At 40.6% G+C, this 15950-nt stretch overlaps 1 protein-coding gene across 1 annotated transcript in view; it reads left to right on the plus strand.

Annotated features, from left to right (window-relative positions):
• Helb (DNA helicase B) overlaps positions 1-15936 on the plus strand; it is a 47775-nt gene extending 31839 nt beyond the window's left edge. The window contains exons 9-12 of the mRNA XM_023716272.1: positions 1518-1746; positions 3729-3872; positions 8447-8935; positions 14139-15936. Of these exons, the coding sequence (XP_023572040.1) occupies positions 1518-1746; positions 3729-3872; positions 8447-8935; positions 14139-14264 (988 nt within the window). The 3' untranslated portion in view covers positions 14265-15936. The remainder of the gene's footprint in view (positions 1-1517; positions 1747-3728; positions 3873-8446; positions 8936-14138) is intronic.
• The last annotated feature ends 14 nt before the right edge of the window (positions 15937-15950 follow it).

Consider the following 15950-nt stretch of genomic DNA (forward strand, 5'->3'; position numbering starts at 1 on the left):
AAATTAAAAAAAAATTTAAAAAAAAAAAATAAAAAAAGTTTACCTCATTTGGGAAGTGTATTATTCTCTTCAATTAAATACATGTCCATAGGTATTGACTTTTTGAAAAGGCCGGGGAGATAGCTCAGTGGCTTAAGTGCCTGCCTAGCAAGTATAAGGCCCTGAGTTCTGTCCTCAGTACCAAAAAGCAAAACAACAAAAACAAAAACAACCCCCCTCCAAAAAAAAAAGAACAAAAACAGACAAACAAACAAAACCTGAGAAAAACAATTTAAAGGAGGAATTGACTTTTTGTTTGTTTTTGTTTTTTGGTGGAACCGGGGATTGAACCCAGGCCCTTGCACTTGCCAGGGAAGCACTTATTCCACTGAGCCATCTCCTGGCTGGAATTGACTTTTTGATAGGAAAATAAAAAGAAAAATGAGGGTTGGTATTTTTCTTGTAGTTTCCATGTTGGAAACCTCCTGTTTCTCTAAGATAAGTAAGACTGTGAAGGAGAATCTTTAGAATAATGGCATGTGTGTGTATGGTTCCAAGAATACACACCCAATAGGATGCTTGCAGGAGTACCTTCCTGAGTGGCTATGAGAGAAATTGGAGTGGAGAAAAGCCACTCTGTTTCTACTGGAGAAATAAATTCAGCTACCTTGCATTTATCAGCACCTGTTTGTTGTTCAATGAGGACATCCTATATCCTGTGAGTTAGGGTCTCCTGTTTGCTAAGGGAAGATACACAAAAAAACTGTCAGGTGCATTAACACAGGATTAAGAAGCGCATGTTTAGCAATATGCAATCAGGTTCCAGGAACTGTGATCTTGGATAGCTAATGGCAGTTTTTTATGTATGTGAAAGAAGGTATTCAACCTGTAATCCCAGCAACTAGTGGAAGTGGAGGCAGGATTGCTAGGCTGAATTCAGCATGGACAATTCAGTGACTTCATGAGGCTTTGTCTCAAAATAGAAAATTTAAATAGGGCCGTGGATATAGCTCAGCGACCCGCCTCCATAGCCAAAAAGTTATACAGAATTTCCTTATACAGCTGAAGTAAGAATATAATGACGTAAGACACCCCAAATTCTTACCACACGGTAACTGTCATATTGTCATCATTCATTCAATTTGGTGCTCTTAACCTGAAAAGGTGGTATAATTGCTATAATAGAAATACATGTAAGCACTTTATGACCTTTGGAAATAGTGATAGGAGATACTGGAAATCAATACAGTTGATATCTTTTAAAAATAGAGGAAAAGAACATTTATATCAGAATTTAGAACTTCAAGAAATTTGTTTGGGAAATATTGCGTTTGTGTTGATTCAGAACATACATGTAAGTAATCAAATGACACACGTGAGAGCCAGATTTCTTGTTGATCTTTGGGGAACCAAAGTGATGTAAAGAAGTGTGGAGATCATTTTGACAACTGGGTTGAATCTGGGTGAGAGTTTAAGCAAAATAAAATTGAGATTTTTTTTCCCCAAGCTTGATGATGTATTACCACTTTTTAACCTAGAGATCATCGGAAGAAGGTCGTATTTGGAGTTGGTGATAAAATTTGTTGTACCAGAAATGCTTACCTCTCAGAATTACTTCCTGGAAAGCTTTCTGAAACTCAGCCAAATAGTGATCTTCAGCCCAACGGTGAAGGCTTTTGTGGTACTCCTAGTGATTTTGCTAAAAATAAGCATGAACCTGAAAGTGATATTCGACTATGTAATGGAGAGATATTTTTCATAAGAAACGTAAGTGTCAGAAAATAATGCCTTTGTACCATTTAGAAAGATTTTTTTTTCCTGTTCTAGAATTTATTCAAAATTTAATCATACCATGGCTGACACTTTTATTCGAAGTTTTCTTTTTAAGGATTTTTGCATCCATGTTCATGATGAATATTGGTTTGTAGTTTTCCAATAATTGATGGTTCTGGTGTCAGAATTGTGCTGGAATGATTGAGAATTATTGAGTGGGGAAGTATTTCTTTCTTTCTTTCTTTTTTTTTTTTTTTTTTTTGTAGTTTTCTGAAAGACTTTGTGAGGAAAATATTAATAAGTTTGAAGTGCTCGAGTCACAAAAAAACAACCATAAGTGATTGTTTCCTTCACTGTAGCTTACATGCAGAAACTGTGGAAGTGATTGCTTTCTATTTATTCTCATTATGTAGATACTATCCTAAGCTTGTAATGGTCTTAAAAAGCTATGTGGAAAAATACAAAGAAAAACAATATAGTGAATGCTGCATGGAGCTTTTATATGAGAAGCAGCAGTACCTGCGTGACAGGTGTCAGCTTGTTCTGTGTGGTGTGCGTGTGGTGAGCTGTGGATGGGAGAAGATGTGTTGTAAGGTGTGCCGTGTACCATGTGTTATGGACAGTGCATTTCGTTGGGATAGCACTACCCTGCTGTTTCAGAAGCTGGATTTTAATGAAACGTTGGTGTAAAAGGTGAAACTTTGGTCTGTGATTTGGATCTGACAACAGAATTCAGAGTTTGCAATGAAAATCACCTGATTGTCATGTGAAAATAGGGCACCAATCAAGACCTAGTGCGAAGGTTTTGTTGATTGTGTTTTTTGACCTTGAACCAACTCTATAAGCTGAGTTTGTATCCAAAAACACTTGTGAACTCTGAATATTATACAGGTTTATTAGAACTTCTAGGAATTATGTGTGTAGGAAATGGCCTGAGAAATGGGCCAATAATTTGTTTTTCTTTCTTTTATGTATTTGGTACAGGGTCTCACTACGCAGCTCAGACTCGTAGTGAGCCTCTTGTGTTCAGTCTCCCCAGCACTGGGATTACAGGCGTGTGCCATCATGTCCAGTCTCAGTAGCCATTCAGCACATCTAGGTGCAGGACCCGCACGGCATTTGGTGTGGGGGATTGAACCCTGCTCCCTGCACTTGCCTAAGCAGGTGCTTAGTCCACTGAGCTATCTCGCCATCCCTAGGGCCAATAACTTCATCCTCCATCATGATAGTACCCGTGAAATGGCACAACTTGCTTTCAGAATGGTGATTTCTATCAAATAAAAACATCACAGTGTGTCTTCATCCACCTAAATCATTGGATCTGACACCTTGTGACTTTTAGCTCTTCCCTAAAAGGAAAATGACCACAAAGAGTGAAATTTTGAGTCTATTTAGCAAAGTGGTAGTGAACCTATGGCCTGTGTGGCACAGCGGGCTGTTTGTTATTATTGAAAGTTCTGAAGGGTTTGCCATCACTGGTTTAGGATATTGGGTCAGCGTAACTGAAGAGATTCAAGAGAGAAGACTTCCAGTACTGCTCCAGAAAGGGGCAAAATGATGGGATAAGTGAGTTTGAAGCAACGGCAGTATATTGAAGGGGAGCGTATGTCTTACTGCAATGTATTTTAGCAGATGTGAACATTCACCCTATGTTTTGATCACACCTTGTGCTATCTGAAGTTTGAAGGGCTGAAAACCTCTGTGATTATATTTCAGTGGAGACATTTTCAACTAAGGATGGATTGCAAGCCTTTTGAAATTGATCATTGTTATTCTCTTGGTGGTGCTAGAGATAGAACCCATGGCCTGAGGTGTGCTAAGCTCATCGTCTCCCCCGAGCCACACTCCACCCTGAGCTTCTTAAAATTCATAATTGTAATACCGGGGCTTCCATTCTACCTTCAATCCAGTGACAGAATATCTTTATTGTGTGCATACTTGGCGTCTACAAAGCAGTTCTTTGATTTGCTCGGCAGGATGTAACTGATGTGACTCATGGAAAGAGAAGACATCTGACTATTAATAATATGGCCGGCTTGGAAGTAACTGTGGATTTTAAGAAACTAATGAAACACTGTGCCATAAAGCATGCCTGGGCGAGAACTATCCACACTTTTCAGGTAAGGGTGGTATTTTGTAAGACTATATGCGTAGCCAACCGAGCCATATAGTACTTTGCATTATTTTCTTTTTAAACTTTGGTTGCAATTTTATTATTATTTGCTGTGATGGGGAACTGAACACAGGGCCTCATGCAGGGTAGGGAAGTATTGTACCACTAAGCTACATTTCCAGCCTTTGGTATTATTATTTTTTAATTAACAAACTGTTCAAGAGTGTAGGAAACCATAGACAGACACTTGTCTTTTGTTCTTTTTGCTTGGGGTTCTCTTTCCTTTCAGGAGCTAAGACATTAGAACTGTAGTCTAGTCCTGCTGGTCTTCTGTGCCCTACCTCAGCCTCCAGTGAGGCCTGGATGACAGTGTACTAATGTGGCCTTTATGTAGAATTGCATAGTTCATTAGGAGTCTTTCTGTGCTTTATTATTGATTTTTTAAAATGTTACCTAGAACCAGACTGGCTGACATATGCTTATAATCTGCATACTCTGGGAGGCTGAGGCAGGAGAATTGCAAGTTTGGGTCTCAGGGGCCATTTAGAAACTTAGCAAGAACCTCTTCTCAAGGTAAAAAAATTTACCAAGTGCTGGTATGTGACTCAGTGTGAAGGACCTGGATTCAATTCCCAGTACTGCTAAATAAGAGTAAAAATATTACATTAAAATATTATTAGTCTTGATTTCACAATTCCTTGGCACCTGTTAAATTTTACAGTTGAGTAATCCTTAGACCTGCATTTCACTTTCATCAGGAGGTGGCTTCTGTCCTGTATCTGTTGTGTGTCATTTCTGTTCCTATAGAAACAATTTCTATGTAAATCTTTCTGTATTAAAAAAAATGGCGTCAGGTTTCTGTACTTTTTCAGAAGAGTGAGAAATAACATATGCATATAAAATGTATTTAGCTTTTGTATAATCAGGTATCATTTTAAATATCTTTTTTTTTTTTTTGGCAGGCTTAGCCCACCCTGGGGGCAGGGCTGGCACAGCATGTGATGCTGGGGATCGAACCATGGTCCCTGTGAACTTGCCTATGCTTGCCTAAGCAGGCACTTTAGACCACTGAGCTAGCTTGCCCGCCCAATCATGTATCATTTGGTTTTTGTTTTTGGTCTACTCAGTTTTGTTAGAATATACTCTGCATATAATTTCAATTATAAAATTGAGCAACTTTTAAAAAATATTATTTCCCTCCAAAAAAAAAAAGGGGAGAAAGAAGGGTTTATGAGGCAACTCCTTTTTAAAAATTTTAAACCTATGTAAGAATGATGTTAGAGTTACAGAAGAGTGGGAAAGACAGTATGGAGAGTTACAGCATACGCTTTACCCAGCTTTCTCTACTCATAACATTTTATATAACCATAATATATTTGTAAGAACTACGGAATTCCCATTCTCGTACATAATACCTTACACAGTATGTATTGCACTCGGATTTCACCCATTTCCTCCCTAATGTTCTTTTTATCCTCTCAGATTCAATTCATGGCACCAACTGCATTTAGTGTACCTTGCTCTTCACCTTTAATACTCATACATCTCTGTCAACTTTTAGTGGGCTCTGTTATTTGCCTCATTGGCTTGAGCTTCCCTCTCTGCTATTGGCTGTTTCAGTGGGAAGGTTGTATTGATCTCTGTTTTTATGCAGAGAGATTGACATTAGCTGTTATCTTCTGTTGGGAGACATATTGATGAGCATAGGGAATGTTTTATTTTCAGGTGGATAGTATTTCATTTATTAACATGCTTCATCTCAGTTTCAAAAGAATTTGAAATAGCTTACAAAAATGCCTATAATTCAGTGTGGTGTTTTTCAATATTCTTTTTTTAAAAAAATATTCAGTACAGGGTCTACAGGGTCTCACTACAATAGCTCAGATTTGTAGTGATCATTCCTGTTTTTCAGCCTCCTAAGCACTGGGATTACAGGTGCACACCAGCATGCCCAGTCTCAGTTGCCATCTCAGCGCACCCCAGAGGTGGGGCTGGTGTGGCAGGCCTGGGATTGAAGCCCAGCCCCTGTGTCTGCCTAGGCAGGTGCTTTAATTAGTGCAGTGTTTTTAAAAAGAATAAGAAATGATACTCAGAGGAAAAACAAAGGTAGGGGAAAAAAATAGGTGGCAGAGACGTGGTCTTCCTTCATGTCTTTAAAAAGTCAGTGACAAGGCCGGCCAAATAGCTTAGCAGATGAAAGCGCCTGCAAGCAGGCACAGGGCCAGGGATTCGATCCTCAGGCCTGGTGCTGGCCCCACCCCCTGGTGCCTGCTGAGACTGTGAATGAGACTGAGCATGGTGCCGCGTGCCTGTAATCCCAGCTCTTGGGAGGCTGTAAACAGGCAGATCACTACGATTCTGATCTAGTAGTGAGACACTGAACACCCTGTTGACCCTTCCCTAAAAATACAAAAAAAAAAAGGGGGTGGGGTCAGGGAGATGATTCAGTAGAATAAGTGCTTCCCTGGCAAGTGCAAGGGCCTGAGTTTAATCCCTGGTTAAAAAAAAAAAAAAAGAAAGAAAATCTAAAAGTCACTGACAGAAGAATTAGAGTGTGTAGGGAAAGACCCAGGTGAGCAGCAGGCACTAAGATGGACTGGGTGGTGGCCATGGGCCAAAGGACATGGACAGGACCTCAAGGAATTTTCTTGTGCTGGATGGAGCCCTGTTCATGGGAAAGATGTGGGAACAGGTCAGGGGTCAGGGCTCAGGCTGGCTCCTGAAGGGCCTCTGGGCATTTTAAGGGACTAGAACTCAGGAGCCATTGAAAGGTTGTAAACGGAGTTCCGTGTCACTGGACTTGCAGGTTTACAGTGTCCCTGTGGCTGCTGAAGGTGATGCATTGGAACAAGTGTGCAAGTGAGATTCAATCTGAGACGATTCCTTGCCTGTTCCTACTGTTTTTCTAAATGTTGTTTAATTGACTTACATTTCAGTAGATGTTTATGTGTTTAAGAATACATGACATAAAGGCTAAGGGAGAGAGCTGGCATGTATACTGTCTTTATGTAATCAAGTACCATGGAAGTCCATTTCTGAAATTGAAAACCTTTGGAAAGAAGTATTTATCAAACTTCTATAGTCTGAAGAAGTGGTTCAAACTGCCTAACGGGATAAAGAGCTTTCTATGGAGGGGTCTTCAGTGGGTCTGTGTTTCTCGCACACCTCAACTTCTCGGTTGCCTTTCCATAGCTCCCCTTTGGCAAGAATGATCAGAGCAGTGGATGAGACAGTAGTTCCAGTCACATCTTTTTTTTTTTTTTTAAATCTTTTTGAGACAGGGTCTCGCTGTGCAGTTCAGACTGGCCTTGAGCTCACTTTGTAGCCCAGGTTGGTCTCGAACTCGCAACAATCCTCCTGCCTCCATCTCCCAAGTGCTGGTGTGTACCACCACACCCAGCCTCTGGCCACATCTTTAACCACTGTGAATAGTTACAGATTGTGCAATTGTGTTCTTGTAGTTACATGAGCATCTTGAGTATTTTTCTTGCCTATGCAGTACTGTTTGCTGAACTTCAAAGAAAAAAAGTTAATTGTTCTCTTGTGCATCTTCATAAAATTAATAAATGATTTAACAATGAGAAAATATAGCAGAAGCAAAATAATCTCCCTGAGCCTCTTCATTTTGAGATAATTAAAATTTTGATGAAAACATCCTTTTTATTTTATGGTGTGTATTTATCTTTTTATGTACTTTTTTTTTTTCTTTTTTGGTGGAACCAGGGATTGAACTCAGGCCCTTGTGCTTGCCAGGGAAGTGCTTATTCCACTGAGCCAGCTCCCTGGCCCCTTTATATACTTTTTTGGATCAGAGTACTTTGTTAAATAATTGTGGTCATTCTCCATGTACAGCATTTAGCTTTTAAAATTTTGTTATAGTTTGAAAGTATCTTTTTTTTTTTTTGGTGGAACCGGGGATTGAACTCAGGCCCTTGCGCTTGCAAGGGAAGTGCTTATTCCACTGAACCATCTCCCCAGCCCCTTGAAAGTATCTTTGAAGGGGCCGGAGAGATGGCTTAATAGAATAAGCACTTGCCTGGTAAGCGCAAGGGCCTGAGTTCAATCCCCGGTTCTGCAAAAAGAAAAAAAAAAAAAAAAAATGCGCTCAGTAGACTAAGTGCTTGCCTGAAAGTATCTTTGATATTTGCAAACTCAAATGTGTAGATGTATATAATATCTATTGATATATATTTGCATACATATATATTATTAGACATTTGTGGAATACTTTTTTGCCATTTTAAGTAACACTAGGATAACATTTTACACATAACGTTTATATAGTCATTTGCAAGTCTTCGATTGGGGAAAATTAGCACTGTATGCTGTCTTGCAAGTCTTTGTTGCTCAATTTCCAAAAGCCAGTTGTAGATCCGTGAGACATGAATTTAGCTTCTTATTTAGCAAACATGGGCTCTGAGCTCATGAATAACATTGGACAGATCCATGGAAATGTGCCGGCCAGGCAGAGGGTGCATGAGGATGGGGAAGGGCCCTCTTCCAGAGGGTGCATGAGGATGGGGAAGGGCCCTCTTCCAGAGGTGCAAGTGCCATAGTCTTCACACCATTCTTGCCTCCTAGGGGTCTGAGGAGCGCACAGTGGCCTACGTGGTGGGGAAGGCGGGCCGCCAGCACTGGCAGCACGTCTATACCGCCGTGACCCGGGGCCGCTGCCGAGTGTACGTCATTGCAGAACAGTCTCAGCTCCTGAAGGCCATCAGGAGGCCTGTTCTTCTCAGGAAAACACATCTGAAACATTTCTTACAAGATGAGCTCGCTGTCAGATGCGCCTCTCCCGTTGATCATCTGTCCCAGCCTGCGAGCTCTGGAGACAGTGGAGGACCCAGCCTGCCAACAACACCCCTTCCCAAAGACGCCACCACCACTATTGCAGATGATGTCGCCAAGAGCCAGTCCTCCTTCGCTGATGTCAGCATGGCCACCCCTCCTAGAAGGTGGCAGTTTACTTCATTTGAGGAAGGAAGTACAGATGAGGACTTTTCACCATCTCCTGGGTCCAAAAGAACCCCTAGAATGGACATCTGTGACAGTCTAAACAAAGTTTGCAAGGTAGGTGTGATACTCGGATACACTCAAGTTTTATTTCAGTATTGCTAATTTGAGTGTGCTTAGGAGTGAACTTGTACCTCTGTTACCTTCTGCCGTAGCACTCAAAACAACTTCTCATCCCTGCCAAGCTTCCCCTCTTGTGTGCTCTGTTGATCCTAGCATCATTTGTCACTTCCTGAGGCTCGCCCTCTAGGCAACCTCCAGGGATTGATAGAGCTATCATAAAAGCTCCTTGTCACTCTGCACCTTCTTTGCGATGCTTCCTTTTCTGTACTTCCTCTTCCTAGGCCATAATCTTCCCTTACCCCATGATTTCATTGCAGTGGTTTACCTGTTCTTTTTGTCAACTTTAAGGACCTTCTTCTTAGGTCTTGTTCTTGAATTTTCTCTGTGATATTTTTCTTCCCTTTGCAGTACTGAGGATTTGAAACCAGTCCATTTGCACTGAGCAACATCCTCAGCCCTTCTGAAATTTTGACACAGAATCTCACTAAGTTGCTAACCTGACTATGTTGATTTCAAACTTATGATCCTTCTACCTTAATCTATTCAAGTGCTGGGATGTATATCTCTTGCCATTTCATTGTCCCCTTGGTTACAGTGATGCCCAGTGTAACACTTTCCCTACAGTGTCCACTCCCCTTTCATTTCCTCACCATTTCCTCCCCGCATCTCAATCTGAGATATTTCTCTTACAGTTTCAGCCTTCCCCTTTGTACCAATGATTGTGCATCAAAGTCTAAACTGCCTGTGACATTCCAGGTACTGGGAACTAAAGATAAGTAAGTGACAGTGTTCACTCTTAGCACTCCTTGCTGGTGGTGCAGACAGACATCTGTGTAAGGAACTTGGTGATTCACTGAGAGCTCTGGTGCTGAAGAGCTGTGAAAGAACCTTTCCCTCATTCATGACTACTTCTGGAGATTGACATTTCTAGCACCACGACCCAACACCATACTGTCTATCCCAGTTTCCCAATTTCAATCACCTTTTTCTTAGTTACCCAGCTGAATCCTCGGAGTCACCTCAGACTCATCTTGCCATTCAGTAATCGCTGCTTCCAGGTAGTTAGCTTTATTGCACAATATCTTTGTCAGAAAAAATTTCCCTTTTATCTGGTCTGCCCTAATGCAAGTCTTTATCTGATCTTCTTGGGTGATTGCTGACCTGTCCCTCCATCCTTGCCTTGGTACTTTTCTCCTGAAACACCTCATAAACTGTTAGCTGATTATCATCCCACTTGAGTGACCAGCTCATTCTTTTGTGCAGAAGCCTTCATTGGTCGTAGGTACCTACAACTCCAACCCTAACCTATTCTGCTTGATACTTGACAATGTTTGATTCCAGCGTCCCCAGGAGCAGTCCATTTCTCACCATTGTTTTTCCAGTCTAGTCAAACTAATGTCTTCTTCCACTAAAATGAAACAAACTTTTTCTTGTGTCTTTCTTTTGACTTTTGCCCTTTAAAGATGGAGTCTGTACAACCTGCTGACTGATGGAAGGGGTGAAAAGAAAGAGTAATCCAGAGAAATTCCTTGATTTCTAGCTGAAACTGAGAATGTAATTTCCTGAGATGAGAAAGTCACAAGGAAAACTTGTTTGGGGAAAGAGTCTTGTGATGGGCTGTGTTTCCAGTGCAAAGTAGACATGTAGGATTATAAGCTAACTCCAAGTGTCATTCCAACAGAAGCTCAAGAATTTCTAGTGTGGCACCCACAGACTTGTTCAGTTTTCTGCTGCTGAGGCTATAATAAAGATAAGGTGTCCCAGAGGACAAAGTGTTCCTGTAGCCCACTCACTGTGAGCTAAGCAAAGGGGGAATGATCATGCGCTGTATCCCCAGCTAGGTATGGGACAGTTGACCAGTTCTCAAAAGAGTTGTCTAACATGGGTCAGCATATGAAATACAGACCTGCTAGGCAGCTACAGGTACAGAACTACAGGGGAGAGCACTGGGTGAAACAGAAGTGGGGGGGGGGTGCTGAGGATGCAGGCATAGTCAGGAGGGACAGACAGGGGATTTTCAAAAGAGATTTTTCCATTCTTATTGCTGTGAGAACAATAGAAGATGTCTTCTCTGTAAAATAAAATTTAGCAAGGTGGCCTTGACTGTAATTGAGTGGGTTGTGGGTAGGAAGATCCTGAGGAATGAGTCCCCTAGGTTCTTTCAATAGTCAAGCACTAGTGATGAAGATGGAGAAGAGCTGCTAAAGGACAGTTAAGAGGTCCTAAGGATGAATTATACTGAGCTGTTGGGATTGGGGCCAGGATGGCTTCTGGGCAGAGCCAAAGGTAGATCCTGGCACCACTACATAGGATTGGGAAAAGAGTTCAGGGGACAGGCTTTGTGGGCAGAGTGTCAGATGTGTATGTAGTGGGAAAATTGTTGCTCCATTTTCTCCTCCTGATTCTAAACTGCATTCTTCCTCCCAGATCAACTAATTAGTATGGAACTTCCATGTTAGTGAAGCATTTCTTTCTGAAAATAAACTTTTAATTTCTTTCTGCTTTTGAACCAGGGTCTCACTATGGAATCCTGGCTCGCCTTGGACTTACTATGTAGCCCAGGGTGGCTGCAAACTCACAGTGATCTTCCTGCCTTAGCCTCCTGAGTGCTGGGAATAGAAACTTGTGCCACCATGCCCAGATTGAGCTTATTTCTTGAAATGATCCTAGAAGGAGGCTTTTGAGCTGGGCAGCAAAGAGACAATTCCAAACAAATTCTTGTGTTACATTCCTGAATGCCAACATGGGGTGGAAGATATGGCTTGGCATGATGGTACCAAGAAAAAAGTAGTTCAGAGCCTGCCAGTTTTTAAGCTGTGACTGAGGCCGATATTATAGTTCCACGAACCCAAACTAGACACTGGGCATTCATCTAGGGTTAGCTGATGGTGCTGCATGGTGGCAGAAGCACGAAGTTCTCCAATGGAAGAGGTGTTTTCTCACGGCATTTATGGAAAGTATCTAACATCTACTACAGGAATTCTTTGTTACAAATAAGGAAAAAGAATCCAAATATATAAGACTGATAAAATGGGGAGTTCTAGGATTCCAGAATTCTAGACATTCAGGTGCACTGACAGGTTCAATGACAAGGGCTGGTCATGTACCCTTCCTTCCCATTCATATCGTTACCTCGGAGCCAACCAGCAGCATTTCTATTCAACCAATACAGTTACACATTGTTTACTGTAAGAATAAATGCTAAACCACATGTGGAGGCACACACCTGTAATCCTAGCTCCTCTGGAGGCTAAAGGCAGGAAATTTGAAAGTTTGAGGCCAGCCTGAGCAACTGAACGAGACTTTGTCTCAAAATAAAAAATAAAAAATGAGGTGGGAAGCTAGCTTAGTGATAAAGTACCCCTGGGTTTGATCTTCAGTATTGCAGAAACAAGAAGCTAGACAAACAACCAATAATCACGACAAAAATTTTAAAACTTTGATAAGTTCAGAGAAGTTCATCATTAAGTGACTTTTTGTTGTTCTGCAAACATCACAGTGTCTTCACACCAGCGTAGGTGGCACAGGTCAGTAACTCAGTGTGGCCTTTTGATGTCGTCAGGACGCAGTATTGTGAGAGTAAGATGCTTGGGGCTGCTGTTGGTGTCACTCAGCAGACTGTTTTATAGTAAACATTTTATTGTAAATAAAAGGCTGCACTCTTAAAATAAGTTAAACTATAGCAAATATATAAACTATAATGTAATTATTACCAGGTACTCTGTCCTGTACCTAGTTGTATGTACCATGCTTTCTTGACTGGCAGTGCACTAGGCTTGTTTACATCAGCATCACCCCAAATGCTTGTAAAACCTATGTAACAACTTTTTAGCTCCATTATAATCTTAATCTGTAGTCTTCGGTTGACTGAAATGTCTCTATGGGGCATATGACCATACTCAATGACAGAGCCTTCCCAGATCAAAGCTTTTGTTCTTTTTAATGAATTCATGTCTTTGAGTTTTAGAAAAAGTCCTTAACCTTGACCTGATATTTTGCCTCATTACCCCACTCCTGGAAAAAAAAGAAAAGAAAATAGAAGTGTTCCTTTAGATAAAAACATGAATAAGTACTATTTAAATGTGTCATATAAATCAGTGATTTTCAGATTTTAAAACAAAAATCACATTCTATCACAAAAATGAGGGAGGACATAGTCATATAATTTCTGAATAGAGGGCAGTCCTTTTCTTAATCAAGGTTCGCCAGAGAGACAACCATTAGATATGAGTATCTGTCTGTATATCTATCAGAATGGAATTTATTTCAAGGAGTTAGTTCACGTGAATATAGAGTGGCGAATCTGAAATTTTGATCATGCTGAAATAGGAATCTGAAAGCAGTCTTCTGGTAGAATTCCTTTTTCCTTGGGGGAGGACAGTCTCTTTTCTAATAAGGCCCTCAACTGATTCATTGGATGAAGCCTACCCACCGAAGACTAACTAATCCACTTTAATCCAGATTAACTGATTTAAGTGTTAATCTCACCTAAAACATGTCTTCGCAGAAATATCTGGAAGAATATGCAACTGGATATATGGGTATTATGGCTTTAGGCACATTGGCACATAAAACTAACCACCACAGTGCTGTAAAATGAGTGTAATTAATTGGGAAGATCAACTGTTTATTTTCCTCATTTTCTATGATGGCGAAACTTCATGATCACGCTAGCCTGTTGAGTAGTGTGTGGGAGTCAGTAGTAATATAAAGAACATGATGCTGGCCTTGGAGCATTGCACCTTCCTGCATGCAGAGCTGTGTTCCTGAGCACATAATCTGGGCAGCTGTACAGGACCATGTGCTTGGGACCTATGTTTTTAAATTGCTCATTAGTACATTAGTACAATCTTGAAATTTTTAATGTTTGAATAAGGAACCTTTGTTTTAATTTTGTACTGGACTTGCAACTTAGAAGCAAACCCAGACCATACCTTTGGAAGTTAACACATGTACTTATTTAGTAAATAGTTACTTTTACATGCTGGACCCCAGACTGAGGGCTGCAGACTCATGGTGAGCCACAGGAGACGTAATCCTTGAAGAGCTACAGCGTACTGCTCTGGTTGGTCAGGCATTGCAAGGTTTGGAGGAAATGTATTATTTCTTCTTCAGAAAGAGTTCAAGGGAATAGAAGTACATAGGGTGGACTGGGTATATTCTTATAAAACTAAGTTTATTCTTATTGTTCTAATAGGTGGAAGAAGCATCTCCACAAGTTTCTTCTCAACTTCAGAATTTGAGGCTAAATAAATTAATCCCGAAGCAACTTTTTAGGCCCACGAAAGATCAAGAAAACTTCACTTCAGATGGTCCAAAGTAATCATGAATTATTTCCCATTCAAAACCAAAGAACGTTTTAGCCTCAGAGTTTCAAGATGAAGAAGGATCCCTATACATTGGATTTTTTTACTTCAAGATAGTTGTGTTTAGATGTTTTAAATTGACTTGGTCAAAAGAATCTTCATGATTCCAAATCTATCATTGCGGTTACTGTACACCAATGAAGGGGAAAAAGAAAATATGTGTTCAAAAAAACTGCTATACTTTCAAATATGCTGTATTTTTTTAGGATGATGTTTAACTTCCATGATCATGGCTGGTTCCTTGGCCAGTGGGTGGAAGTCCTGGCCAAGGTGAACTCACTATGCCTGTTGATACCGACACACACACTCAGGGATGTCCTGGTCATGTCCAAGGTTGCTGTTTACTGGGTCTCTGCTGTTGAGGCCCAGCACACCCGGGACTTTTCCTGGAAATCCCTTCGGAGTCAGGGCATGTTGTTTTGAACACATCCCACTTGGGGAATATTTCTTGTGGTTTGATTCTAAATTTTAACTGTTAAAAGGTGCTGTAGTTTTTGTGTCCCAAAGTTCATGTGCTGGCAACTTAACTTCTAAGCCCCTTGGGCCGCAGGGTGAGATGCTGCGCTCCTGAGCGGGTCAGCAACTGGAGCAAGGTGTTCCTCATGAAAAGCTTTCTCGTGCTCTCCCAGAGCTCATTTCCTCTCCCTCCTGCCATGAGGCAGGAACGCCCTCACCAGAGGCCAGCTCCTTGATTAAAGTATGTCTTGTTCCATTGCACTTTGGTTTATTGTGCTTCTCAGATACAGTGTTATTTGTAAATTGAACTTCTGGGGCAACCTTGCCTTAGCAGGTACAATACCATCATTTTTCCAACAGTTCAGAAAATAGCAATTTTTAGCAAAAAGTGTTTTAATTACAATATATTTATATATAGAGAGATTTTAAAAGATATGAAAGATATGCTACGGCACACTACATAACTTTTATTTGTAGTGGGAAAACAAAACTTCGATGTGACTTATTTTATTATCATATCCTCTTTATTACAGTTGTCTAGAACCAAACTTCTGAGGTATTCTTATGTTGGACTGCCCCAACTAAGTTACCCAATGTGTCATGTTCTTTTATAGCAGCCCTGGGTGCAGATGTGACTTTCAGTGTCACAGGCAGGGAAGCTGCCTCATGGTAGGTCAATGTCACACTGTCAGTGAGTAGCAGGGCTGGGACTGCACTCCGCATCTGATTTTAAAGATCATACTCTTCCTACCTACCCATGGTGCTCTTCAGTTTTATGGCAAAACCTTGCCCTTATCCCTGGTGGAAAACTGTGTAAACATTGTATAGGACTCAGGTTACAGTAGTGAAGTGTATTCAGTGCACCCAAACTGGAATTTTCTCTCTTTGTCTCTTTTTCTTTTTGCTTTTTAAAATCACTGTTTATTCCATTTGGTAGAGGGCTTTTTTCCCGTACAAATATTTGCAACAAGTTTGAATTCCCCAAAACCATACATAGACGATAAATACCATGCTATTAAAGTATTAAATTTGTACAAAAATACTTTACAGTTTAATACTTGTTTGTTACAAATAAAAATACATATTTAAGTGACTCATGATCTTTTCTTTTTCCTTAACATGACTCAGCTTTATACTTTCTTGCCCTGGCGGTTCTGACACATGATTGAATTTTATATATATTTATA

This window comes from Octodon degus, unplaced genomic scaffold (genome assembly GCF_000260255.1).
Source record: "Octodon degus isolate 3935 unplaced genomic scaffold, OctDeg1.0 scaffold00047, whole genome shotgun sequence".
Taxonomy (NCBI): domain Eukaryota; kingdom Metazoa; phylum Chordata; class Mammalia; order Rodentia; family Octodontidae; genus Octodon; species Octodon degus.